The sequence below is a fragment of the Budorcas taxicolor genome, chromosome 21 (assembly GCF_023091745.1).
Source record: "Budorcas taxicolor isolate Tak-1 chromosome 21, Takin1.1, whole genome shotgun sequence".
Classification (NCBI taxonomy): Eukaryota; Metazoa; Chordata; class Mammalia; order Artiodactyla; family Bovidae; genus Budorcas; species Budorcas taxicolor.
Window position 1 is genome coordinate 70,552,855 of NC_068930.1, and position 20,982 is coordinate 70,573,836.

The 20,982-nt window shown below is 57.8% G+C and overlaps 1 protein-coding gene across 1 annotated transcript in view; it reads left to right on the top strand.

Moving 5' to 3' along the window:
• The window catches only part of DYNC1H1 (dynein cytoplasmic 1 heavy chain 1), a 61,611-nt gene that overhangs the window by 37,419 nt on the left and 3,210 nt on the right, over window positions 1-20,982 (top strand). Inside the window, exons 35-72 of the mRNA XM_052659503.1 lie at window positions 784-1,011; window positions 1,469-1,699; window positions 1,813-1,953; window positions 2,181-2,414; window positions 2,501-2,707; window positions 2,791-2,912; window positions 3,308-3,473; window positions 4,436-4,599; window positions 5,520-5,649; window positions 7,510-7,643; window positions 8,105-8,219; window positions 8,318-8,479; window positions 8,565-8,779; window positions 8,862-9,066; window positions 10,043-10,216; window positions 10,322-10,441; window positions 10,662-10,782; window positions 12,066-12,261; window positions 12,642-12,759; window positions 12,840-13,055; window positions 13,341-13,553; window positions 13,657-13,784; window positions 15,315-15,468; window positions 16,063-16,209; window positions 16,314-16,464; window positions 16,584-16,837; window positions 16,923-17,057; window positions 17,146-17,240; window positions 17,348-17,522; window positions 17,702-17,777; window positions 18,379-18,539; window positions 18,649-18,760; window positions 18,856-18,916; window positions 19,006-19,129; window positions 19,223-19,336; window positions 19,902-20,072; window positions 20,152-20,369; window positions 20,466-20,569. Coding sequence (XP_052515463.1) covers window positions 784-1,011; window positions 1,469-1,699; window positions 1,813-1,953; window positions 2,181-2,414; window positions 2,501-2,707; window positions 2,791-2,912; window positions 3,308-3,473; window positions 4,436-4,599; window positions 5,520-5,649; window positions 7,510-7,643; window positions 8,105-8,219; window positions 8,318-8,479; window positions 8,565-8,779; window positions 8,862-9,066; window positions 10,043-10,216; window positions 10,322-10,441; window positions 10,662-10,782; window positions 12,066-12,261; window positions 12,642-12,759; window positions 12,840-13,055; window positions 13,341-13,553; window positions 13,657-13,784; window positions 15,315-15,468; window positions 16,063-16,209; window positions 16,314-16,464; window positions 16,584-16,837; window positions 16,923-17,057; window positions 17,146-17,240; window positions 17,348-17,522; window positions 17,702-17,777; window positions 18,379-18,539; window positions 18,649-18,760; window positions 18,856-18,916; window positions 19,006-19,129; window positions 19,223-19,336; window positions 19,902-20,072; window positions 20,152-20,369; window positions 20,466-20,569 — 5,992 coding nt within the window. The remainder of the gene's footprint in view (window positions 1-783; window positions 1,012-1,468; window positions 1,700-1,812; window positions 1,954-2,180; window positions 2,415-2,500; window positions 2,708-2,790; window positions 2,913-3,307; window positions 3,474-4,435; window positions 4,600-5,519; window positions 5,650-7,509; window positions 7,644-8,104; window positions 8,220-8,317; window positions 8,480-8,564; window positions 8,780-8,861; window positions 9,067-10,042; window positions 10,217-10,321; window positions 10,442-10,661; window positions 10,783-12,065; window positions 12,262-12,641; window positions 12,760-12,839; window positions 13,056-13,340; window positions 13,554-13,656; window positions 13,785-15,314; window positions 15,469-16,062; window positions 16,210-16,313; window positions 16,465-16,583; window positions 16,838-16,922; window positions 17,058-17,145; window positions 17,241-17,347; window positions 17,523-17,701; window positions 17,778-18,378; window positions 18,540-18,648; window positions 18,761-18,855; window positions 18,917-19,005; window positions 19,130-19,222; window positions 19,337-19,901; window positions 20,073-20,151; window positions 20,370-20,465; window positions 20,570-20,982) is intronic.

A 20,982-nucleotide genomic window follows, 5' to 3' on the forward strand; every position in this document is an offset into this window, starting at 1 on the left:
CAGGCCTGGGGTCCCCGAGGACTGGAGCTTGCCTGCCGGGGTAAGCTGGGAGGCCGTGGAGATACTGAGAAGTGACCGAGTTGTGTGAGTTAAAGCGGGTGCTGATGGGATCTGCTGGTGGGCTGAGGGAACGGAGGCTCCAGCAGGACCTGAGTGGGTGAGTGGGTGCTTTCATCACGACAGAGGGTCAGCGTTAGCAGTTATGTTACTTGTGAAACCAAGACGCAGGTCTAGGAACACGCACTCAGCAGACGAGTGTCGGTGTGACTTGTTAGGGTCATCACCCAGCAGATTCTGACTGTTGTCGGAAAGGTGGATTTCCTTGTGAGGCACGTTAGCCCTGAGGTGAAGGCTCTGGAATCAGACTCTGGTTTGCCTCTCAGCCCCACCATCTACTAGCGATGGACCCGGCGAGGCTGCCAACCCCCTGTGCAAACGGAAACCCTGCTGGCCAGCCTGGCGGGCTCAAGTGCGAGGGCCTGGCCACAGCCCCTCACTGCGGGCCCTGTGGTCCAGGGAGCCCCGCCGTCCAGGGAGCGATGGTTCTGTCGCATTAGAGCTCCCGGTTCTCCCAACCACAGGGTTGTTTTCCGGCCCAAGTTCTTAAGGAGACAGGCTGCTGGGTGTTGGAATAATGCAGACTTAGATGTTTTTACTTCTGAACTGAGCGCAGAGAGATTAGAGTTAAGTCGCTCTTTCAGTAGGTAGGTAGGTAAACCAACTTTAACTTGCTGATACCTGCCAAGCCCACGTTCTTAAATCTGCTTGCCGTTCTCCCTCCAGGTGCGGATCATGTTTGAGGTGCAGGACTTGAAGTACGCCACGCTGGCCACCGTGTCTCGCTGCGGCATGGTCTGGTTCAGCGAGGACGTGCTGAGCACAGACATGATCTTCAACAACTTCCTGGCCAGGCTGCGCAGCATCCCACTGGACGAGGGGGAGGATGAGGCCCAGCGCCGACGCAAGGGCAAGGAAGACGAGGGCGAGGAGGCCGCCTCCCCGATGCTGCAGGTGCGGGCGGGGCTGGCGGTGTGCGCCCAGGGGGTCCCCTGCCCCCGAGAGTCCAGGCACGTCACAGCAGCCCCGCCCCCGCTGCAGCCTGGGACTTGCGGGAGGTTAGCATGATCAGCGTTGCCTCACGCCAGCTTCTGAGGAAGCCAGTGGTCACAGTTGCAAAAGTGTAGACATGCATGGAAAATTTAAAGAGTTCTTTAAGATTTCTCTGCAAATTGATGAAAAATGGCCTGTTTTCAGTTTTGATGGTAAAACCCAGTGTTCCCAGGAAGCGTGATTTTTGAGAACTGCCAAGATGAAGGAGTGGGATTGGTCACTGGAGCCTCGACTCCTCATTTTTCAACCCATAAAACTTTTCATCGTGATGGGGCCCTCCCCCAGGCCCGGGTTAGAGCAGGTGAAAGTCCCCCAGCCTTGCTAGCTGGCCGCTGAACTTGTTGACCCGCCTTCGCAGATCCAGAGGGACGCGGCGACGATCATGCAGCCGTACTTCACGTCCAGCGGGCTGGTCACCAAGGCGCTGGAGCACGCCCTCACACTGGAGCACATCATGGACCTGACGCGCCTGCGCTGCCTGGGCGCGCTCTTCTCCATGCTGCACCAGGCCTGCCGCAACGTGGCGCAGTACAACGCCAACCACCCTGACTTCCCCATGCAGAGCGAGCAGCTGGAGCGCTACATCCAGGTCAGGGCCGGGCGGCTCCGGGCACCGCGGCTGCAGGGCTGACGTCGCTGCGTATGTCTCTCCTTGAATGTTGAGACTCCACTCAAATCGGGATCTGCCTCCTTCCCCCGCAGCGGTACCTGGTCTACGCCATCCTCTGGTCCTTGTCTGGAGACAGCAGGCTGAAGATGAGGGCAGAGCTGGGCGAGTACATCAGGAGGATCACCACAGTGCCACTGCCCGCCGCGCCCAACATCCCCATCATCGACTACGAGGCACGTGCTGGAGGGCAGTGTCCACCCCGCTTCTCGCCCCGCAGCGGCCTCGCCTGCACTTGATCAGCCTTTCCTGTTGGGGGATCTTGTCCCTTTAGTCTCCCATGGCACAGGGAAGGAGGGTTAACTTGGAGGTCCTGACTTGGGTGAAAGGGAGCAGGTCCTGCAGGCCGGCAGGCTCGGGGGACACCCCCCACCCTGGCTGACCCTCGCCCGCCCGTCTGCAGGTGTCCATCAGTGGAGAGTGGTCGCCGTGGCAGGCCAAGGTGCCACAGATTGAGGTGGAGACACACAAGGTGGCCGCCCCGGACGTGGTGGTGCCCACTCTGGACACCGTCCGCCACGAGGCCCTCCTGTATACTTGGCTGGCCGAGCACAAGCCGCTGGTTCTGTGTGGGCCCCCCGGGTCTGGCAAGACCATGACGCTCTTCAGCGCCCTGCGGGCCCTGCCCGACATGGAGGTAAAGGGGCAGGAACGGGCGGCCGACCTCGGGGCCAGGGACGCGATCGGCCTTCCACCGCTCCCCTGGCCCCTGTCCTTCTGCAGGTTGTGGGTCTTAACTTCTCGAGTGCAACCACCCCAGAGCTCCTGCTGAAGACCTTTGACCACTACTGCGAGTACAGACGCACCCCGAACGGGGTCGTTCTGGCCCCCGTGCAGCTTGGAAAGTGGCTGGTATTGTTCTGTGACGAGATCAACCTGCCAGACATGGATAAATACGGGACGCAGAGGGTCATATCCTTTATTAGACAGGTCTGTTCCTGTCCGCAAGGCCCCGACTCCCCACCCACGTTACTGCTCACTTCTGCTCCTGACGCGTCACCCCCTTTTCTCAGATGGTGGAGCATGGGGGCTTTTACCGAACCTCTGATCAAACCTGGGTGAAGCTGGAGAGGATCCAGTTTGTGGGGGCTTGTAACCCGCCCACTGACCCTGGGAGAAAGCCCCTCTCTCACAGGTAACACCGCTGGTAGACTTCCCCGGGCTCACACACACCAGTTCCAGGATTGCTTTAAACAGCATAACAGAAACAAGGTTTTGATGATAAAAGTAACAAAATACTGCTCATCACTGGGATTCCTCTGGGTTTCCCTGCACTGTGCTGGAAACCTCGGAAACACACTCAGGATGAAAGCAGTAGTGAGCTGCCCAGAGCTGCCTGCAGGGCCCGGGTGAGGCTGAAATAAGCCGGAGTCATTTTCCCATCTCTGCTGGCTTCATATTCGGGTTTCTGGATCTGCTGCTCGGTGTGAGGCCACCCTGAGCTGTGCCGGGAAGCCTGGGGTCGGGGCAGGGGGTGGTCCTCCAGCGCGGGCACGCCGCGCCGGAGGCTGAGCCGGGCTCTCCCTACAGGTTCCTGCGCCACGTGCCCGTGGTGTACGTGGATTACCCGGGCCCCGCCTCGCTGACGCAGATCTACGGCACTTTCAACCGGGCCATGCTGCGGCTCATCCCGTCGCTGCGCACGTACGCGGAGCCACTCACTGCGGCGATGGTGGAGTTCTACACCATGTCCCAGGTGCGCGGTCTCCCTGCCCGCTCCCGGGGCCGAGGGCTTGGGAAGAGTCTGCGCTCCGTGAGCTCCTGCTCAGCACGGAGGCTTCCTGCAGAGCACTCTAAGTCAGGTCACTCCTCCAGCCGGTGCCACGCCCAGGCGCCTCGTCTCCCTTGTTCTGCGTCCTGGTCCGGCCGTGTGTGCATCTTCATTCCCTGATGAAGCTGAGACTGGACGGTGCACTTTCTAAGCGGGTGTGCACACTTGTGTCTCAGCAGACCCAACCCGGGCACGTGGGTCTGCGCTCACTCTTCCGTGGTGTTTATGGTGACCTGGTGTGGCCACCACACTCAGGCTGGACCAGTTACACTCCCACCACGGTGCCTCGTCCAGACTTGGAAAAAGGCTGATTCAAACCGTCTTTGCTCCTTGGATGAGCAGAGGTGCTTCTCATGGTTTTGATTGGCATTCCTCTGTTAGCTTCTAATAAGGGCTCCTGCAGGAGAGCTGCCAACATTCCACTGAGACATCATCTAGCTTAGAGTCCTGTGTGAGAGCTCACTTGTCATGTTATTACAAATGCTTTAGACTTTTCATGATTGCAGCCTTTTACCTACATGTTTTAAGTATCATGAAATGTAAACTTTTTTCTTTTTCTTTTTGAGATAATGCTTAGAAAAGCTTTCTTTCAGCTTAGGAAGTACATTTTTTTAAAAGCATTTTTATAAGAATTTTTCTGTAGTTTTATTTACTTTTAGTTTTCTCAATGTAATAAGATATAATTAATTTCAACATAAAGTGAGCACTTTGGATCTAATTCTGTACTAAATCATAGTCCCCCCATTATTTATTATTTCATTCTTACATATCGCAGGGTGTAGATTCTTCTTTTTTAATATAAACATGTTATGCCACATTTCCTTTTGCTATTGCTTTTCTTGTCTTGGGACTTTACACGGAACTTGGTGTTCTTTTTCTTCCCACAGGAGCGGTTCACTCAGGACACACAGCCCCACTACATCTACTCACCCCGAGAGATGACCCGCTGGGTGCGGGGAATCTTCGAGGCCCTGAGGCCCCTGGAGACGCTGCCTGTGGAAGGCCTTATCCGCATCTGGGCACACGAAGCCCTCCGTCTCTTCCAGGACAGGTGAAGCCAAGGGTCTGGGTAGCTCCCTGCTCCCCTATGTTGACCCCTGAGCTAGAGTCTGCACGGGGCCTGCCTGCCCCCTGGTGGAGGGGAGCCTCACCTCTGGTGATTGATCATGGCCACCCCCTGCCCAGGATCTCGGTGCTGTGACGGCCCTGCTTGGTTATCTTTGGACCTTGGGCAAGGCATTTTAGTTCACCTCTCCCTGTCGGGTGGGCCCCATGAAAGGTCAGAGTGCAGAGGTCACAGGTGATTTCAGTGCCTTCTCACTACAGCCTGGGGTGCCGTCCTGTAACCGTGAGCCCTCCCTCGTCCTCAGCCTTGGCTCTCAGCAGGGGATTTGTAGCTGTGTCTCTGGGGCTGTGGTTTTTCTCTTTTACCTGTTAACCACTTATATCAAGTGTAAACTTTGATCACATATATCACTTGTAAGCTTTGACTTTTGCTGGTTAAGTGACCAGTACCAGAGGGAAGACTTCCTGACAGCTGTAGTTGGTGTTCAGCATGGATCATGGGAGGTTCTGTGGTTTTAACCATTGTGTCAGTAAAAGGCTTGAGTCTTTTTATCTTTTAAGAAATCTTAAGAATTACTGACTTTTAAAAATCAGAACCTTTTCCTTATATTCTTTGTTTATAGCTCTGTACAACCTTTGTTTTATGACAAATTCTTAGTTTCCCCAGGTCCTGCTTTGTTATTTTTATTTATTTTTCTTTTATTTTTAATTTCGTGTGTTTAAGCACTGCACTGTAATATCTACATTCTGGATCACTTAAGGCATCTTGAGTTCAGATTCTTTGGTTCTTTCATTTGCGGGAAATGAAGGTTTCTGGTAGAAGACTAATGCCAGGCCTTGGAGTAGCCCACAGCACCCTCAGAGCCTGGTGTTTTCTCAGCGCGGCCTCTGTCTTTTCCTCTGCAGACTTGTCGAGGATGAGGAGAGACGCTGGACCGATGAAAACATCGATATGGTTGCTTTGAAGCACTTTCCCAACATCGACAAGGAGAAAGCCATGAGCCGCCCCATCCTGTACAGCAACTGGCTGTCAAAGGTGACGCATTGGCGCCATGTCTGCAGTACTCCTTTCCTTCTGTCCTTTCAGTTAGGATCATCATCTAATCAGAAATGTCTTTGACTTGCACTTACTGTAAAGGAAGGCATGGTGTTGTTCAGTCGCTCAGTCGTGTTGGACTCTTTGCAACCCCATGGACTGCAGCACACCAGGCTTCCCTGTCCATCACAGTCTCCCAGACTTTACCCAGACTCACGTCCATTGAGTCGGTGATGCCATCCAACCATCTCATCCTCTGTTATCCCCTTCTCCTGCCTTCAGTCTGTCCCAGCATCGAGGTCTTTTCCATTGAGTCGGCTCTTTGCATCAGGTGGCCAAAGTATTGGAGCTTCAGCTTCAGCATCAGTCCTTCCAATTAATATTCAGGGTTGATTTCCTGTAGAATTGATTGGTTTGATCTCCTTGCAGTCCAAGGGACTGTTAAGTGTCTTCTCCAGCACCCCAGTTCAAAAGCATCAATTCTTTGGCACTCAGCCTTTTTTATGGTCCAACTCTCACATGATGGAGGTGTGATGGGCTACAGAATTGTAGCCGTGAATAATTTAGGGCAGACAGTCCCAGGAGCAGGCTGCTCTGAGAGCTGTGGATGCTGACCACCAGAAGGTGTGGTTCAACATGTTTGCATTGAAGGGAGTCTTTGCCTCACCTGCTTTTACTTTCCTCACCGTAAAAACAAGGCATTGTGGGTAATCTGTGTGCAAGTGTTCGATGTACTGAGATCCTAGGCAGAGTTGACATTTCCAGAATAGCTGGGAGTTGTCCTTTTCTCAGAAGGAGAGCAGGGCGTCTTAGAAGGTTGCAGCCTTGGCGTGCATTTCTTCAGTGGGCAGTGCTGACTTGCGCCCGAGGACAGTCTTCCTTTAGGAGCTCAGACTCATACGGTGAAGCAGCTCCGTCTTGGGAGCTGCTGACCCCGGTGTGGGGGCTCAGGTGAGTGTTCACAGGCCTCCATCTGGGTGTCAGGAAGGGCGTGGCAGACGGAGGGCCTGTGGGAGGCAGGGGTACAGAAGCGGGAAGAACAGGGAGTTCTGTGCAGTGTTGCTAGAATGTCCTGTTTATTTCTAGGCTCTAGATACTAATCCTGTTTCATTCACAGGCAACATCTTCTACCAGTGGCTTGTCTTTTCACTTTGTTTATAGCATCATTGGAAGAATGAGCGTTGTTAACGGACTGTCATTTAAATCCTCAGTCTGAATTGAGTTAGCATGTAGGGTTCCCCAAGTGCATGTCCACGGCCTGGCGCGGGGGCTCTGGGTGGCTCTGTCACAGGTTTTTGCAGGGGCCTCTTACAGAGCTCTGTCCTGTTGGCTGGTTTGTTCGTTGCTCTCTGGGCTAAAACCACGTGCTCGTGATCATGGCTGTGAATCTGCCTGCTGGGACGCTAGTACCTCACTCCTGGCTCTTCTCTGGGGGAGTCTTTGCATTCTGGGCCTTTCCTCTTCCAAATGAACTTTGGAGTTGGCTTGTCAAGTTGCGCCGGTGTGACTTCCACCATCCACCACTGACTCTGACTGGGGTTACGTTGAATCCATGTGTCACTTGTGGGGAGCTGGCGTGGTTGCAGTCCTGCATTTCTCTCTCCGGGACTGTGGTGTGTCTCTTCATTTACCGACACGTTCTGTGCTGTCTCTCAGTGATGTTCGGCTTTCTCCATAAAGACTTTCCGTGTCTTTAGGTCTCACCCTAGTTCGCTTTCTTTTTTGTTGCTGTGTTGTAAATACCTACTTTTCTCTCATTCTTTAGGACAGTTTTTCAGTGTGTAGAGATGGGATCCACTTTGCTGTAAGAACTGAGGTGATTTCTTCTTAGTTAAGTAGATCTTCCCTTCTTTCCTATAGGACTACATCCCAGTAGACCAAGAGGAGTTACGAGATTATGTCAAAGCCAGGCTGAAAGTTTTCTACGAGGAAGAGCTGGACGTGCCTCTGGTCCTGTTCAACGAGGTCTTGGACCACGTGCTCAGGATTGACCGGTGGGCTTTTGGTTTTTGCAGCCTCCCCACTCGCCCACACTGCTCTCAATTTACTGGTAGGGGGAGGGCTCATGCCTGGCCTCGTGCTGGCCTCCTGACAGGCCCCTGCGCCTCCGCCAGCGATTCCCACTCCTCCTCTGAGTCCAGCTCTACTGTCCCCAATGTCCCCACTAAGCAGAGCCTCATTCTGCCTCTCCAGGCGCCTCCCACCTGCCTTGGTTCCGGGCGCTCACCCTCCTGCTCGAGTTGTCAGGGTGTCTGGAGACAGGGCCATGTCTTTTTTCACCTTTGCTGCCTCACTGGCAAATCACAGTTGCTCCATGGATGTTTAATGTACAAATACAAGTTGAAATGCATTCCAGATATTATAGACTAGATCCTGAAAAGTGTTAGGATTGGAGTATCCAAGGGGGAGTGGAGCATAAAAGCCTCAACCTGCATCCCTTCTGATGATGTTCCAGAATATTCCGTCAGCCTCAGGGCCACTTGCTTCTGATTGGTGTCAGTGGAGCGGGCAAAACCACCCTGTCACGCTTCGTGGCCTGGATGAATGGGCTGAGTGTGTACCAGATTAAGGTGGGTCTGGCCGGAGCCTCTTGATCCCCACAGTGAATCCTTGCTCACGAACGTAGCTCTTTGGGTGAGAAAGGAGCTGACCCGCCCCACTCCTGCAGGTCCACAGGAAGTACACGGGCGAGGACTTTGATGAAGACCTCCGCACGGTGCTGCGGCGTTCCGGCTGTAAAAACGAGAAGATCGCGTTCATAATGGATGAGTCCAACGTGCTGGACTCCGGGTTCCTGGAGCGGATGAACACCCTGCTGGCCAACGGCGAGGTAACCCCTGACGTGCCGTGCGGGTCGCGTTCCGTGGCGCCGGGCTCCGAGGACCAGCCAGCGAGGGCACTGTGCTGTTTCCCAGGTGCCCGGCCTCTTCGAGGGAGACGAGTACGCCACCCTTATGACCCAGTGCAAGGAGGGGGCCCAGAAGGAGGGCCTGATGCTGGACTCCCACGAGGAGCTGTACAAGTGGTTCACCAGCCAGGTCATCCGCAACCTGCACGTCGTCTTCACCATGAACCCGTCCTCCGAGGGCCTCAAGGACCGCGCCGCCACCTCCCCCGCGCTGTTCAACAGGTACGCCCACCGCGCACAGCTCTGCTTTCCTGGGGCAGGCCCCGCCCTCGGGAGCCGCTCCGAGACGTGGGTGTCTTTGCAGGTGTGTGCTGAACTGGTTTGGGGACTGGTCCACGGAAGCTCTGTATCAGGTTGGCAAAGAATTCACCAGTAAGATGGACCTGGAGAAGCCAAACTACATCGTGCCCGATTACATGCCGGTCGTGTACGACAAGCTGCCGCAGCCGCCCTCTCACCGCGAGGCCATCGTGAACAGCTGTGTGTTTGTTCATCAGACTCTTCACCAGGTGGGTTCAGTCCTGAGGTCACGGGAGCGAAGCTGACCACCGTGCTGACGTGGAACTGAGCTGATGTAGAAGTAGCCCCCGAGGCACCTCGGGCTTGACACTGTACTGTCGCCCAGGAAAGAGTGCCTGGTTCTCGCCTGCTTCCTGCCTCTGTCAGCGACGTCTTAGCTGCTCGGGGCCCGGTGGCATGTTCTCGGGCCGTCTGGCCCCTCCCCACGTTGCCTCCATCTGCCCTGTCTCGCTGCCTCTTTCCAGGCCGTGTGCTCCCCTAGGGCAGGGGCCACGGTTTCTCTGTGAAGGGCCAGCTGGTTGGTGTTTCAGGCCTCGCGGCCCTCACCGTCCCTGCTCGGCCTCCCGAGAGCCTCGTGGCCGTGAGCAAGTGGGAGCCCCACATGCAGAGGCCGCCCCACGGGGCATGACCTGCTGGCCTCTGCTGGCTGCCTCTCCGTGGGTTCTCTGTATCAGAGGAGTGCAGTCTGCCCCCATCGGAGGGGTCTGTGAAGAGCACTTTGACCTGCAGGCATCCTGTGGGCCCTGCCCTCCCACTTCCGCAGGCCACCTCCACTGCCCCCTGCCCTCTCCACACCTCCCTCCACCTGCGGGGACCGGAGGAGGTGATCTGTCTCACCCTTCTCAATGCCGTTTCTTATTTTGGTTCCGCTGAAAATCAGCAGAAGGGAGAGGAGGTGTACTGACGCCTGTGTAGTGACGACCAGCGTGGGGAGTCTTTTCCTGGGAAGTACACCCCTGCGAATACAACCCTCCTCTCAGAGAAGCGGGAGGAGAAACCTCAGAGGTGGGAGGGCTTCTTGGTGTCTCACGGGAGGCAGCCGGACCCAGTCCCGAGTGATGGGACTCCTGAGATCTGGAGCCATGCCACCACATCATGCCAGCAGAACAGTCATGTTCTGAGGTTAAATTGTGACGTTTTGAGGCTAAATCGCGGAGAACTGACATGGTCTTCATTTTCCAAAAGGCTAACGCCCGGCTGGCGAAGCGAGGAGGCCGCACCATGGCCATCACGCCGCGCCACTACCTGGACTTCATCAACCACTACGCCGACCTGTTCCACGAGAAGCGGAGCGAGCTGGAGGAGCAGCAGATGCACCTGAACGTGGGGCTCAGGAAGATCAAGGAGACGGTCGACCAGGTCCGCCACGGCGCGAGCGGCCCTCGCTGGGAGGGAGCGGGCCAGGCTGTGTGTTAGGCGAGCCCTGCCTGTTTCTGTCGCCCTGATGTTGTTTTTGCTCCTCAGGTGGAAGAGCTGCGTCGGGACCTCAGGATAAAGAGCCAAGAGCTGGAGGTGAAGAACGCAGCGGCCAACGACAAGCTGAAGAAGATGGTGAAAGACCAGCAGGAGGCCGAGAAGAAGAAGGTGCCGCTTCCTGTCCCGGGAACTGTGGCCTGTCTGGGCCGCGCGTCTCCGTCTCCCCGGCTTGTGTGTGCGTGTGTGCATGCACGTGTGTGTGTGTGGAGTGGGTGCGCACACACGCACGCACGTGTGTGTCCCGGGCGGCGTGAGGAGTGCTGTCTAGGGTTTCATTCAGCAAGTTAACCAGTGCTCACCCCAGAGCTGAGCCATGCTTTGTCTCCAGGTCATGAGCCAAGAAATCCAGGAGCAGCTGCACAAGCAGCAGGAGGTCATCGCAGACAAGCAGATGAGCGTGAAGGAAGACCTGGACAAGGTGGAGCCGGCTGTCATCGAGGCCCAGAATGGTGTGTGCTCGCCGCGGGGGCCTCGCGTCGGGGCGGGTGGGGGGCAGCAGGGCCCCCCACAGGTCCCGGTGCTGTACGTCCCCGAAAGCATCAGTGAGAGGTCTCAGAAACCTTCCCTAACTACTTCAGACTGTCCTCATCTCTGAAAGTGAGGTCCCCGTGGAGCTAGTCCACTTTCCCCACGCGTGCACGCCAAGGTGCTTCAGTCATGTCCAACGCTTTGCGAGCCCATGGACGGTAGCCCACCAGGCTCCTTTGTCTATGGGATTCCCCAGGCAAGAATACTGGAGTGGGTTGCCATGCCCTCCGCCAGGAGATCTTCCTGACCCAGGGATCAAACCCACGTCTCTTACGTCTCCTGCATTGGTGGATGGGTTCTTTACCACTAGCACCACCTGGGCCCTTTTTATGAGAAAAAGTTAGTAAGTTTTTCATCAAAACATTTTCTTAATTTGGTAATGATTTCCTAAGTGTACTGTTTGCAAATCCTCGGCTTGAATTTCAGCTAGGAATGTCATGAAGTGTGCAGTTTTGCCGTAACTATTGAGTGTCCTGGTTGTGGCCAGCAGTGACGAGTTGCCAGCTTCCTCCCCCCTCCCTCTTGCACCCCGTGTGCTGGGACGTGCTCAGGAGGAGATTGTGACCCGGGCCCCTGTCCTTGTCTGCCGCACACCTGGGAGCGGCCTTCACCCCGGCCTTCCCGCCCACCAGCCTCAGACTTGTTCTGGGTCACCTGACGGCTTGTAGTCTTCACATTACACCACACAGGACTGGAAGTGGCCTTCCAAACTGGGTTTTCATTGAGTTGGATTTGGATGAGAATTTAATTTAGGTCTCACCTGCCAAATGACCACTTTTAAAAGTGTTTTAATGAAAGTTCAGACTGGAAAAAAAAAACGCACATTTCTGCTTATGAAACGTGTTGGCCAATTTTTTTGAACTGTTAATTCCACATCTTCAGCCAGTCAGTAAAGACAAGTACTAAAGTGTGGACTGAAGACGTCTTTGTTTAACGGCTGTAACATAAATGAGCAATTTCATTCTTTTAAAGTATTTACATCTTTACAGAGGTAAAGGAGTCAGGATTTGTGAGGCATTTGTACAGATACCATCCATTTTCCAGAACGTGGCAGTAGTTGTTTTGGCCGCTGCAGCTACTCTAGAGGGTTTTAAGACAGGCCGTCCCGCGTTGGCTCAGCTCTCCTGCGCATGCGCCCCTCTCTGCTGGGAGTCGCAGCGTCACTGTGGTCTGGCCCCCCTCACCGCCCCCCCCTCGTGCCCAGCCGTGAAGTCCATCAAGAAGCAGCACCTGGTGGAGGTGCGGTCCATGGCCAACCCTCCCGCTGCCGTGAAGCTGGCGCTCGAGTCCATCTGCCTGCTGCTGGGGGAGAGCACGACAGACTGGAAGCAGATCCGCTCCATCATCATGAGAGAGAACTTCATCCCCACCATCGTCAACTTCTCCGCCGAGGAGATCAGGTGGGTGGGCGTGCGGGCCCAGGGGCCCGGGCTTCTCCTGTCTGCTGGGGCCTGGGCGTCTGACGCGGCCTCCGCAGGAAGCAGTGTTGGCTCACGGGTCACACAGACGCCTCTCCAGGCCATTTCCACCCCAGACAGCCAGATTCCCTCCCCCCGTTCCTGACGGCAGTTCTCTGATCCCTTGCCCCTGTGATCCCCACAAGTGGCTGGGAGCGCAGAGCTGGCCCCGGAGGGGAGGGGAGGGGCGGGAGGGCGAGCCATGGCCTGGAGCATCCTCCGTGGGCACCGGGGTGGCAGAGGGGAACTGGCTCTTGATTTCCAAAAAGCTCCTCTTCACTTTTGCCCTCCACGTGCTTAGAAACACAGCGCCTCTTTTGCAGTGACGCCATAAGGGAGAAGATGAAGAAGAACTACATGTCCAACCCCAGCTACAACTACGAAATCGTCAACCGGGCCTCCCTGGCCTGCGGGCCTATGGTGAAGTGGGCCATCGCCCAGGTGAGCAGCCCCACCAGGAGCCCCCGGGGAAGGGCCCCCTCACCCTGTCACGTCTAAAAACCACCCGTCCGCCTCGGCAGCTCAACTACGCCGACATGTTGAAGCGCGTGGAGCCGCTGCGCAACGAGCTGCAGAAGCTGGAGGACGACGCCAAGGACAACCAGCAGAAGGCCAACGAGGTGGAGCAGATGATCCGCGACCTGGAGGCCAGCATTGCCCGCTACAAGGAGGAGTACGCGGTGCTCATCTCGGAGGCCCAGGCCATCAAGGCGGACCTGGCGGCCGTGGAAGCCAAGGTCGGGTTGTGCTCGGGAGGCAGGCTTCCTGCTGCCCTGGAAGCGCTGCCTCTGTGTGGGCTTCACTTGTGGCTCAGCTGGTAAAGAATCTGCCTACAAGGCGGAGGCCTGGGTTCGATCCCTGGGTTGGGAAGATTCCCTGGAGAAGGGAAAGGCTACCTACTCCAGTTTATTCTGGCCTGGAGAATTTCACGGATGGTATAGTCCATGGTGTCACATAGAGTCGGACACGACTGACCAACTTTCACTTCACTAACTAACTAACCTGTTTGATTTTCCTTTTAGGTGAACCGGAGCACAGCTCTTCTGAAGAGCTTGTCTGCCGAACGGGAACGGTGGGAGAAGACAAGTGAAACATTCAAGAACCAGATGTCCACCATCGCCGGGGACTGTCTCCTGTCAGCCGCCTTTATCGCTTACGCAGGTTACTTCGACCAGCAGATGCGCCAGAACTTGTTTACCACCTGGTCCCATCACCTCCAGCAAGCCAACATCCAGGTAACTGTCCGCAGAGACTCTCAGGAAGGCGGGGGCCGACGTGAGGGTCAGTGAGCTCTCAGCAGCCTCACCAGGAAGCCGCACCATCCGCTTCCCCTCTCAGTTCCGCACAGATATCGCACGGACGGAGTACCTGTCCAACGCCGACGAGCGTCTCCGCTGGCAGGCCAGCTCCCTCCCTGCAGACGACCTGTGCACAGAAAACGCCATCATGCTGAAGAGGTTCAACAGGTAGTGTGCTCATGCGTGGTGAGGGGCGGGGAGAGGTGCGTGGGCAGTGCTCCCACTTCCTTTGGAAGAGGTGAGCAGATTGGGGTGGGCCGGCAGGCTCTCCTCTGACGGCGGGCTCTGCATGGTTCCCTTCGTTCCTGTGTTCTGACTGTCCACACTGACCCTCCCTGAGTGGTCACCCTGTAACCTTGTGAAATTGATGTGCTTGGCACTGTGATGGGTGAACATTAAAACAGACCCTCTCTTAAAATACTGTGAGAACCGAAAGCATCTAGCTGGAGGTAAAGGAAGCTGCTGCCTGGTTTTGACTTAAGGAGGCTGGAGTCAGAAGGGGAACAGGCCTGCCGCGGAGGAGGGCGATGGTGCCGTCTGGTCGTCCCCAGTCCTGAGCCCGCACAGAGGTCCCCTGGCTGAGCCTCCCCCGTGGCAGCTCCCAGACCCAGACACCCTGGGTTTTCTTTCTGTTTTGAAAACCCAGCCCCGGGTTCCCGTCTCACCTTAGCTGCACCTCTCTCTGTGTGCCACTGTCCCCGGGGCCCAACGAGGAACCGACCCTCGGGTCTCAGAGGGTCTCACTGGGGGCGCTGGCGGGCGTGGCCACGCTGTGCGTCCTGGCGGGTCAGCATGAGGGCTGCACTCACCTGCGCGAGAGTGCACGCTGCGGTGCCCGTCCCTCGAAGCCTGTGCTCGTGAACGTCCGCGAGGCCAGGGTGTGTCCCGGCAAAGGCCCAGAAGCACCTCAGAGGCCCCTCGCTCGGGCCAGTGACGAGGCCACTGTGTGTCTCCCCCAGCCCTGGCAGGAAGCCAGGAGCTCTTCGTCCAGGGCCCCACACGAGGGTGGCTGCAGCTGATGGCAGTGCCAGGTGGCATGCTTCCGGGCACATGTGTGTCTACAAATGGCCTGAACCTCCTCTGTGTACACAGAGCAGAAACCGGAGGCCGAGGGGTGGAGGGGGGAGGGCTCTCACCACCTGCCCTTTTGTAGCCTCTGAATTTTGTGCAATCACGCGTACGTGTTACAGTATCTTTAAAAAGCCTGAATTGGCTTTGTGACCCTGGACAGAGGACATTCGCCCCTCTGTGGCTCATCTCCTCCTTTATAAATAAAATGGGTGTGGTGATCACACCTGTCTCACAGGGTTGCCGTGAGCACTGAGCGGGGGGGTCCGGCACGCCTGCAGCTCACAGGTCTGCGGGTCAGGGGTGCCGGTCCCTGCTCTCCAGGAGTCTGCCCTGCGGGCCACCCAGCCAGGCGAGCGCCTGTGCTCGGCCTTCATGGAGCGGCGTCCTTGCCCCAGAGAGACGGGCCGCTTTGGCGGTAGCCCTTCTGGGCAGTCTGCCTGAGTCACCGCCCCTTCACAGGAGGTCCTCAGAAGGGGGTTTTTAGCACCAAGCCTTGGGTCACGTGGTGTCTCCTGTAAACCTGGAGCCCACATCTGAGCCCGGGACACCTCCCCGTCGCCCTGCCGGGCCCTGCCGTCACGTCCTCGGGCTCTGCTGGCACCTGACCCGTCCTCGGCCCGCCCTCAGGTACCCGCTGATCATCGACCCCTCGGGGCAGGCCACAGAGTTCATCATGAACGAGTACAAGGACCGGAAGATCACGCGGACCAGCTTCCTGGATGACGCCTTCAGGAAGAACCTGGAGAGCGCGCTGAGGTTCGGCAACCCCCTCCTGGTCCAGGTGTGTGCCTCTCTGCCGCCAGAGGGAAGGCCTCTGGGCTGGGTTAGTTATCTGCAAACGCGGTTGGCGTGAGTCACAAGGCACAGTGCTGCCTTCTGGACTTTGTGAGAAAGGATTCCCCGGCAGTCCAGTGGTTAGGACTCAGCACTTTCACTGCTGGGGTGTGCAGTTGGTCCCTGGTTGGGGAGCTAAGATCCCACAAGCCGCGCGGCACAGCCCAAAAAGAAAAAAAAAGCAGGGATAAAGCTGTGAGACAGCTCTATAAAAACCCAGCAGAAGCAGTGTTTGCCCTCTAACTCCACTTAGTCTGAACAGCCCCATCCCCTGGGGCCCTGAGACCTGTGCTGAGCTGCACGGCACCACCCTGCCGAGCACTGCGCTCAGCTGTGCGAGCAAGGAGCGGAGCCCTTCATCTCCTGAAGTAGCCATGGGCGCCTAGCGGCCACGTGCCAAACAATGTGGGTCTAAACGGCTGGGTAGCTGCTGGGGAGATGTATTTATCTGGAGCAGGAGTCAGTTAAATGTGGGTGGAAATAACACACTGTAAAACTCTGGCTTCTGGCTGTTAATGACACCTCACGTACCCACACGTAGGATGTGGAGAGCTACGACCCAGTTCTGAACCCCGTTCTGAACCGTGAAGTCCGGCGAACAGGGGGAAGAGTGCTGATCACCCTAGGCGACCAGGACATAGACTTGTCGCCGTCCTTTGTCATCTTCCTGTCCACTCGCGATCCCACCGTAAGGCCTGGGGCAGCTTCCCACCCCCACGGAGACGGGGCAGCCATGGGCAGGGCGGTGAATGTGACAACGCTGACTGGTTGGTCCGCCGCCCCTCTTGGCAGGTCGAGTTCCCCCCTGATCTCTGCTCCCGGGTGACCTTCGTCAACTTCACCGTCACCCGTAGCAGTCTGCAGAGCCAGTGTCTCAACGAAGTTCTCAAAGCGGAAAGACCCGACGTGGATGAGAAACGGTCCGACCTTCTGAAACTCCAAGGTACGGCTCCAGGTCCCTGGCTCTCGGTGTGTGCGGGGCTGAGCTTCCCCAGGACCAGGTGCCTCGGGGCCGCGTCACGGCAGCACCAGGGTGAACTCTGCGCCTTCTGGTCATTTAAGGGGAGTTCCAGCTGCGCCTGCGTCAGCTGGAGAAGTCTCTGCTGCAAGCTCTGAATGAGGTCAAGGGCCGCATCCTGGACGACGACACGATCATCACGACTCTGGAGAACCTCAAGAGGGAGGCCGCCGAGGTGACGAGGAAGGTGGAGGAGACGGACATCGTGATGCAGGAGGTGGAGACGGTGTCCCAGCAGTACCTGCCGCTGTCTACCGCCTGCAGCAGCATCTACTTCACCATGGAGTCGCTCAAGCAGGTGGGCAGGCCGCGCCGGGCCGGGGGCTCCCCCCGCCGCCCACCGCCCGCGCACGGGTGCTCACGGCCCCCTCTGCTGCCTCCAGATCCACTTCCTGTACCAGTATTCGCTGCAGTTCTTCCTGGACATCTACCACAACGTCCTGTATGAGAACCCCAACCTGAAGGGCGTCACCGACCACACCCAGCGCCTGTCCACCATCACCAAGGACCTATTCCAGGTACAGCGCGGGCCGGCCGCCCGGCGCTGGGGGTGCGTTCTCCAGGGACGGCGGTGTTGTGATGGCGCGCTGCCTGCCTTGTCTCCAGGTGGCGTTCAACCGCGTGGCCCGAGGCATGCTGCATCAGGACCACATCACCTTCGCCATGCTGCTGGCCAGGATCAAGCTCAAGGGCACTGTCGGGTGAGTCGGCGCCCCAGCGCACGTCCCCCCAGAGGACGCTGTGGCCTTGGTGACAGCAGACGGGACTTCCGCCGAGAGGCCCTGGCTGACGGCTGCCCCCTCTCCAGGGAGCCCACCTACGACGCAGAATTCCAGCACTTCCTGAGGGGGAAGGAGATCGTGCTGAGCGCGGGCTCGACACCCAAGATCCAGGGCCTGACCGGGGAGCAGGCCGAGGCCGTGGTGAGGCTGAGCTGCCTGCCTGCCTTCAAGGATCTGATCGCCAAGGTCCAGGCGGACGAGGTGAGAGTCTGTGCGCGTCCGCAGCGGGAGCCGGCCTCCCAGGGAGTCGCCTGTCCTGTAAAGCCCAGAACGTCGTGTCGTGTTCTCTCCCGTCAAACATCTGACACGCCAGTCCACCCGCTCCGCCCGGAGGTGGGCAGGCAGAGCCCGTGGTGACGCGTCCTCTGTTGTCCCCATAGCAATTTGGCATCTGGCTGGACAGCAGCTCCCCCGAGCAGACAGTGCCGTACCTCTGGAGCGAGGAGAGCCCTGCAAGTGAGCCCGGGGCCTGCCCCACTGTGGCCGTTCCGAACCTGGGCATGGGATGCGCTTTGCTGGCTGGACGCAGGGACGGGCCGGGGACAGAAAATCACCGATTCCTGAGATTCGCATCTCAGTGTTAGAACCTGTGGGAATCTGCGGGGGCGGCTTGGACGTGGGAAAGCAAAAAGAGGAATAGCTGGAAGTCCCTGCCCAGGGTTGGGCGTTAGGAGAAGGGGGCTGTTTCTGAGTATGAGGCTCTGGGCCGGCCGGGCCCCAGGAAGGGGCACGGGGGCCAGGGTTCAGCATGGACACAGGTTGGCAGTGGCTGCCGGGTCTCTGGGGCTTTTCGAGGTCCTTCCTGAGCGGGCTCCACGTGGTCATTCAGAGTCAGTAGCCACCCGTCACGCACAGAGGGCCCCGGGTGGAGGTCTTGTCTCAGCTTGCCCAGAGGGTGCTGTGGTGAGGTGGGGTGCTGGCGATTCTCAGGCAGAGAAGACAAGGGTGCGTCCTGATCTCTCAGGTGTTGTTTGTGGGGTGGGGCCCACGGTGGGGACAGCCGGGGGGCCGTCTCAGGCCTGTGCTGTCGCCAACCCTCCTCCCCGCCTCGTTCCAGCTCCCATCGGGCAGGCCATCCACCGCCTGCTCCTGATCCAGGCCTTCCGCCCCGACCGCCTGCTGGCCATGGCGCACACGTTTGTGTCCACCAACCTCGGGGAGTCCTTCATGTCCATCATGGAGCAGCCGCTCGACCTGACCCACATTGTGGACACAGAGGTGGGCGCCGAGCTGCCTGTCTGCACGGGCCCCCACAGGGCCCTGCCCCTCGACGGGCACGCTGTTGGCGGGCCCCCCCCTCACCAAAGCCCGACTCCCCGGTCTGCAGGTCAAGCCGAACACGCCCGTCCTGATGTGCTCTGTGCCCGGGTACGATGCCAGCGGGCACGTGGAGGACCTTGCCGCTGAGCAGAACACACAGATCACGTCCATTGCCATCGGTAAGGGCGGTCAGTCCATCCCCTCCCTGGGACTTCACGGCGGGGGCCGCTAGAGTCCAAGTCCGCCTGCTGACCCTTCAGCTGTCTGTTTCCAGGCTCCACAGAAGGCTTTAACCAGGCAGACAAGGCAATAAATACAGCTGTGAAGTCGGGCAGGTAGGCTGCTTTGGTTTTGCTTCATGAGGCCCGAGTCCCCAAGGATTCCGGCCAGAGATGTGAGGCCACGGCCTTCTCCCTGCCCGCAGGTGGGTGATGCTGAAGAACGTCCACCTGGCCCCGGGCTGGCTGATGCAGCTGGAGAAGAAGCTGCATTCGCTGCAGCCGCACGCCTGCTTCCGGCTCTTCCTCACGATGGAGATCAACCCCAAGGTGCGGGGACTGAGGGCGCCAGCCCGGCACCGGGCGGGGGTGGGGTGGCGGAGCTGAGCGCTCACAGGCGGCGGGCCCCCGTGTGCCCCTTAGGTGCCCGTGAACCTGCTCCGAGCGGGCCGCATCTTCGTGTTCGAGCCACCCCCGGGCGTGAAGGCCAACATGCTGAGGACCTTCAGCAGTATCCCCGTGTCTCGGATATGCAAGGTGAGCGCCACCGAGCTTGCTGTCGCGCTGGGGTGCGGGGCCACACAGATGTTTGGGCGCCAGGCGGAGGCCGGGGCTTGTGGGTGGGAGGCGGGGGTCATGGCAGGAATTTTGCATTACAGGACTTACCTGGATGCCCAGTGGCTAAGTGTCTGCACTTCTGCAGGGGACCTGGGCCCAGTCCCTGTTCAGAGAGCTAAAATCCCATGTACCGCACAACGTGGCCTTAAAAAAATTATGTATCAATTCTGTGTTTCTTAAGTCCTATTTTTGGGGCCATAATCCATCCTTTCTGCTGTTTTTAGAAATTGGTCTTCTGTGTACTCTCCTGTTGGCTGTGTCATTTAGCTTAATGTAATCAGGAGCACATCTTTATTAAAAGAAAACTTGGCGTGGTTTTCTCCTAGCAACACCATTCTCATTAATGACTGAAGTCAGGGTGGTCCCAGTATGAGTACGTGCAGAGCGCTTTTTAAGACCTTGACTGCAGCAAGCCCTGGACCGTCGCCTTAGTTAGAACAGGCCTACGTCCCGGTGACCCTGTACTTGCTAACTTCCCACCTAGTCTCCCAACGAGCGTGCTCGCCTGTACTTCCTGCTGGCCTGGTTCCACGCCGTCATCCAGGAGCGCTTACGATACGCACCCCTGGGCTGGTCGAAGAAGTACGAGTTCGGGGAGTCTGACCTGCGCTCAGCCTGTGACACGGTGGACACGTGGTTAGACGACACAGCCAAGGCAAGCATGGGCTGCACCGCGGGAGGGCCCATGAGGAGGCCACCCCCGCCCCAGCCATGACCCACCTCTTCTCCCGCAGGGGAGACAGAACATCTCGCCAGACAAGATTCCCTGGTCTGCGCTCAAGACCCTGATGGCCCAGTCCATCTATGGCGGCCGGGTGGACAACGAGTTCGACCAGCGTCTGCTCAACACCTTCCTGGAGCGCCTGTTCACCACCCGGAGTTTCGACAGTGAGTTCAAGCTGGCCTGCAAGGTCGACGGGCACAAGGACATCCAGATGCCAGACGGCATCAGGTGCGTGCCCTCCCCACCACCAGTATGGGGCAGGGGGCCAGGGCACCGGGCACCTCTGGCCATGGTAACGTGTTAACCAGCATGCTGCTGTTCCAGGCGAGAAGAGTTCGTGCAGTGGGTGGAGCTGCTGCCCGATACGCAGACGCCCTCCTGGCTGGGCTTGCCCAACAACGCCGAGAAGGTTCTCCTCACCACACAGGGTAGGTAACCCCGTCCGCTGGCCGGCCGGGCACTCCTCCTCCAGCCAGCCCCGGGGAGGCAGGGAAGCCCTCAGCCCAGGCGGTGTCTGTTCTGCAGCCTCCTTTCTGGGACACAGGCTCTGTAGCTGGTACGTGGGGTCTGGAGATTGCATTTAGGTTTCTGTTTTGGGTTCAGAATTGATGTCATCTTTCCTCCTCTTCATTTTTTTTAAGTTCCTGGCATTAAGTGACATCTTAGAACTATTAGGTATTTTTATTAGAACTTCAAGACTAGTCAAGAGGTCATCAAACACAGTGGTTCTCAAAGTGTGGTCCCTGGAGCAACAGCCTCGGACTGCAGCTTTAGAGATGCAGGTCCTCGGGCCCATCCCTCCCCAGGCATCCGAACTGGGGGTGCCGGGACACTCCGGTGT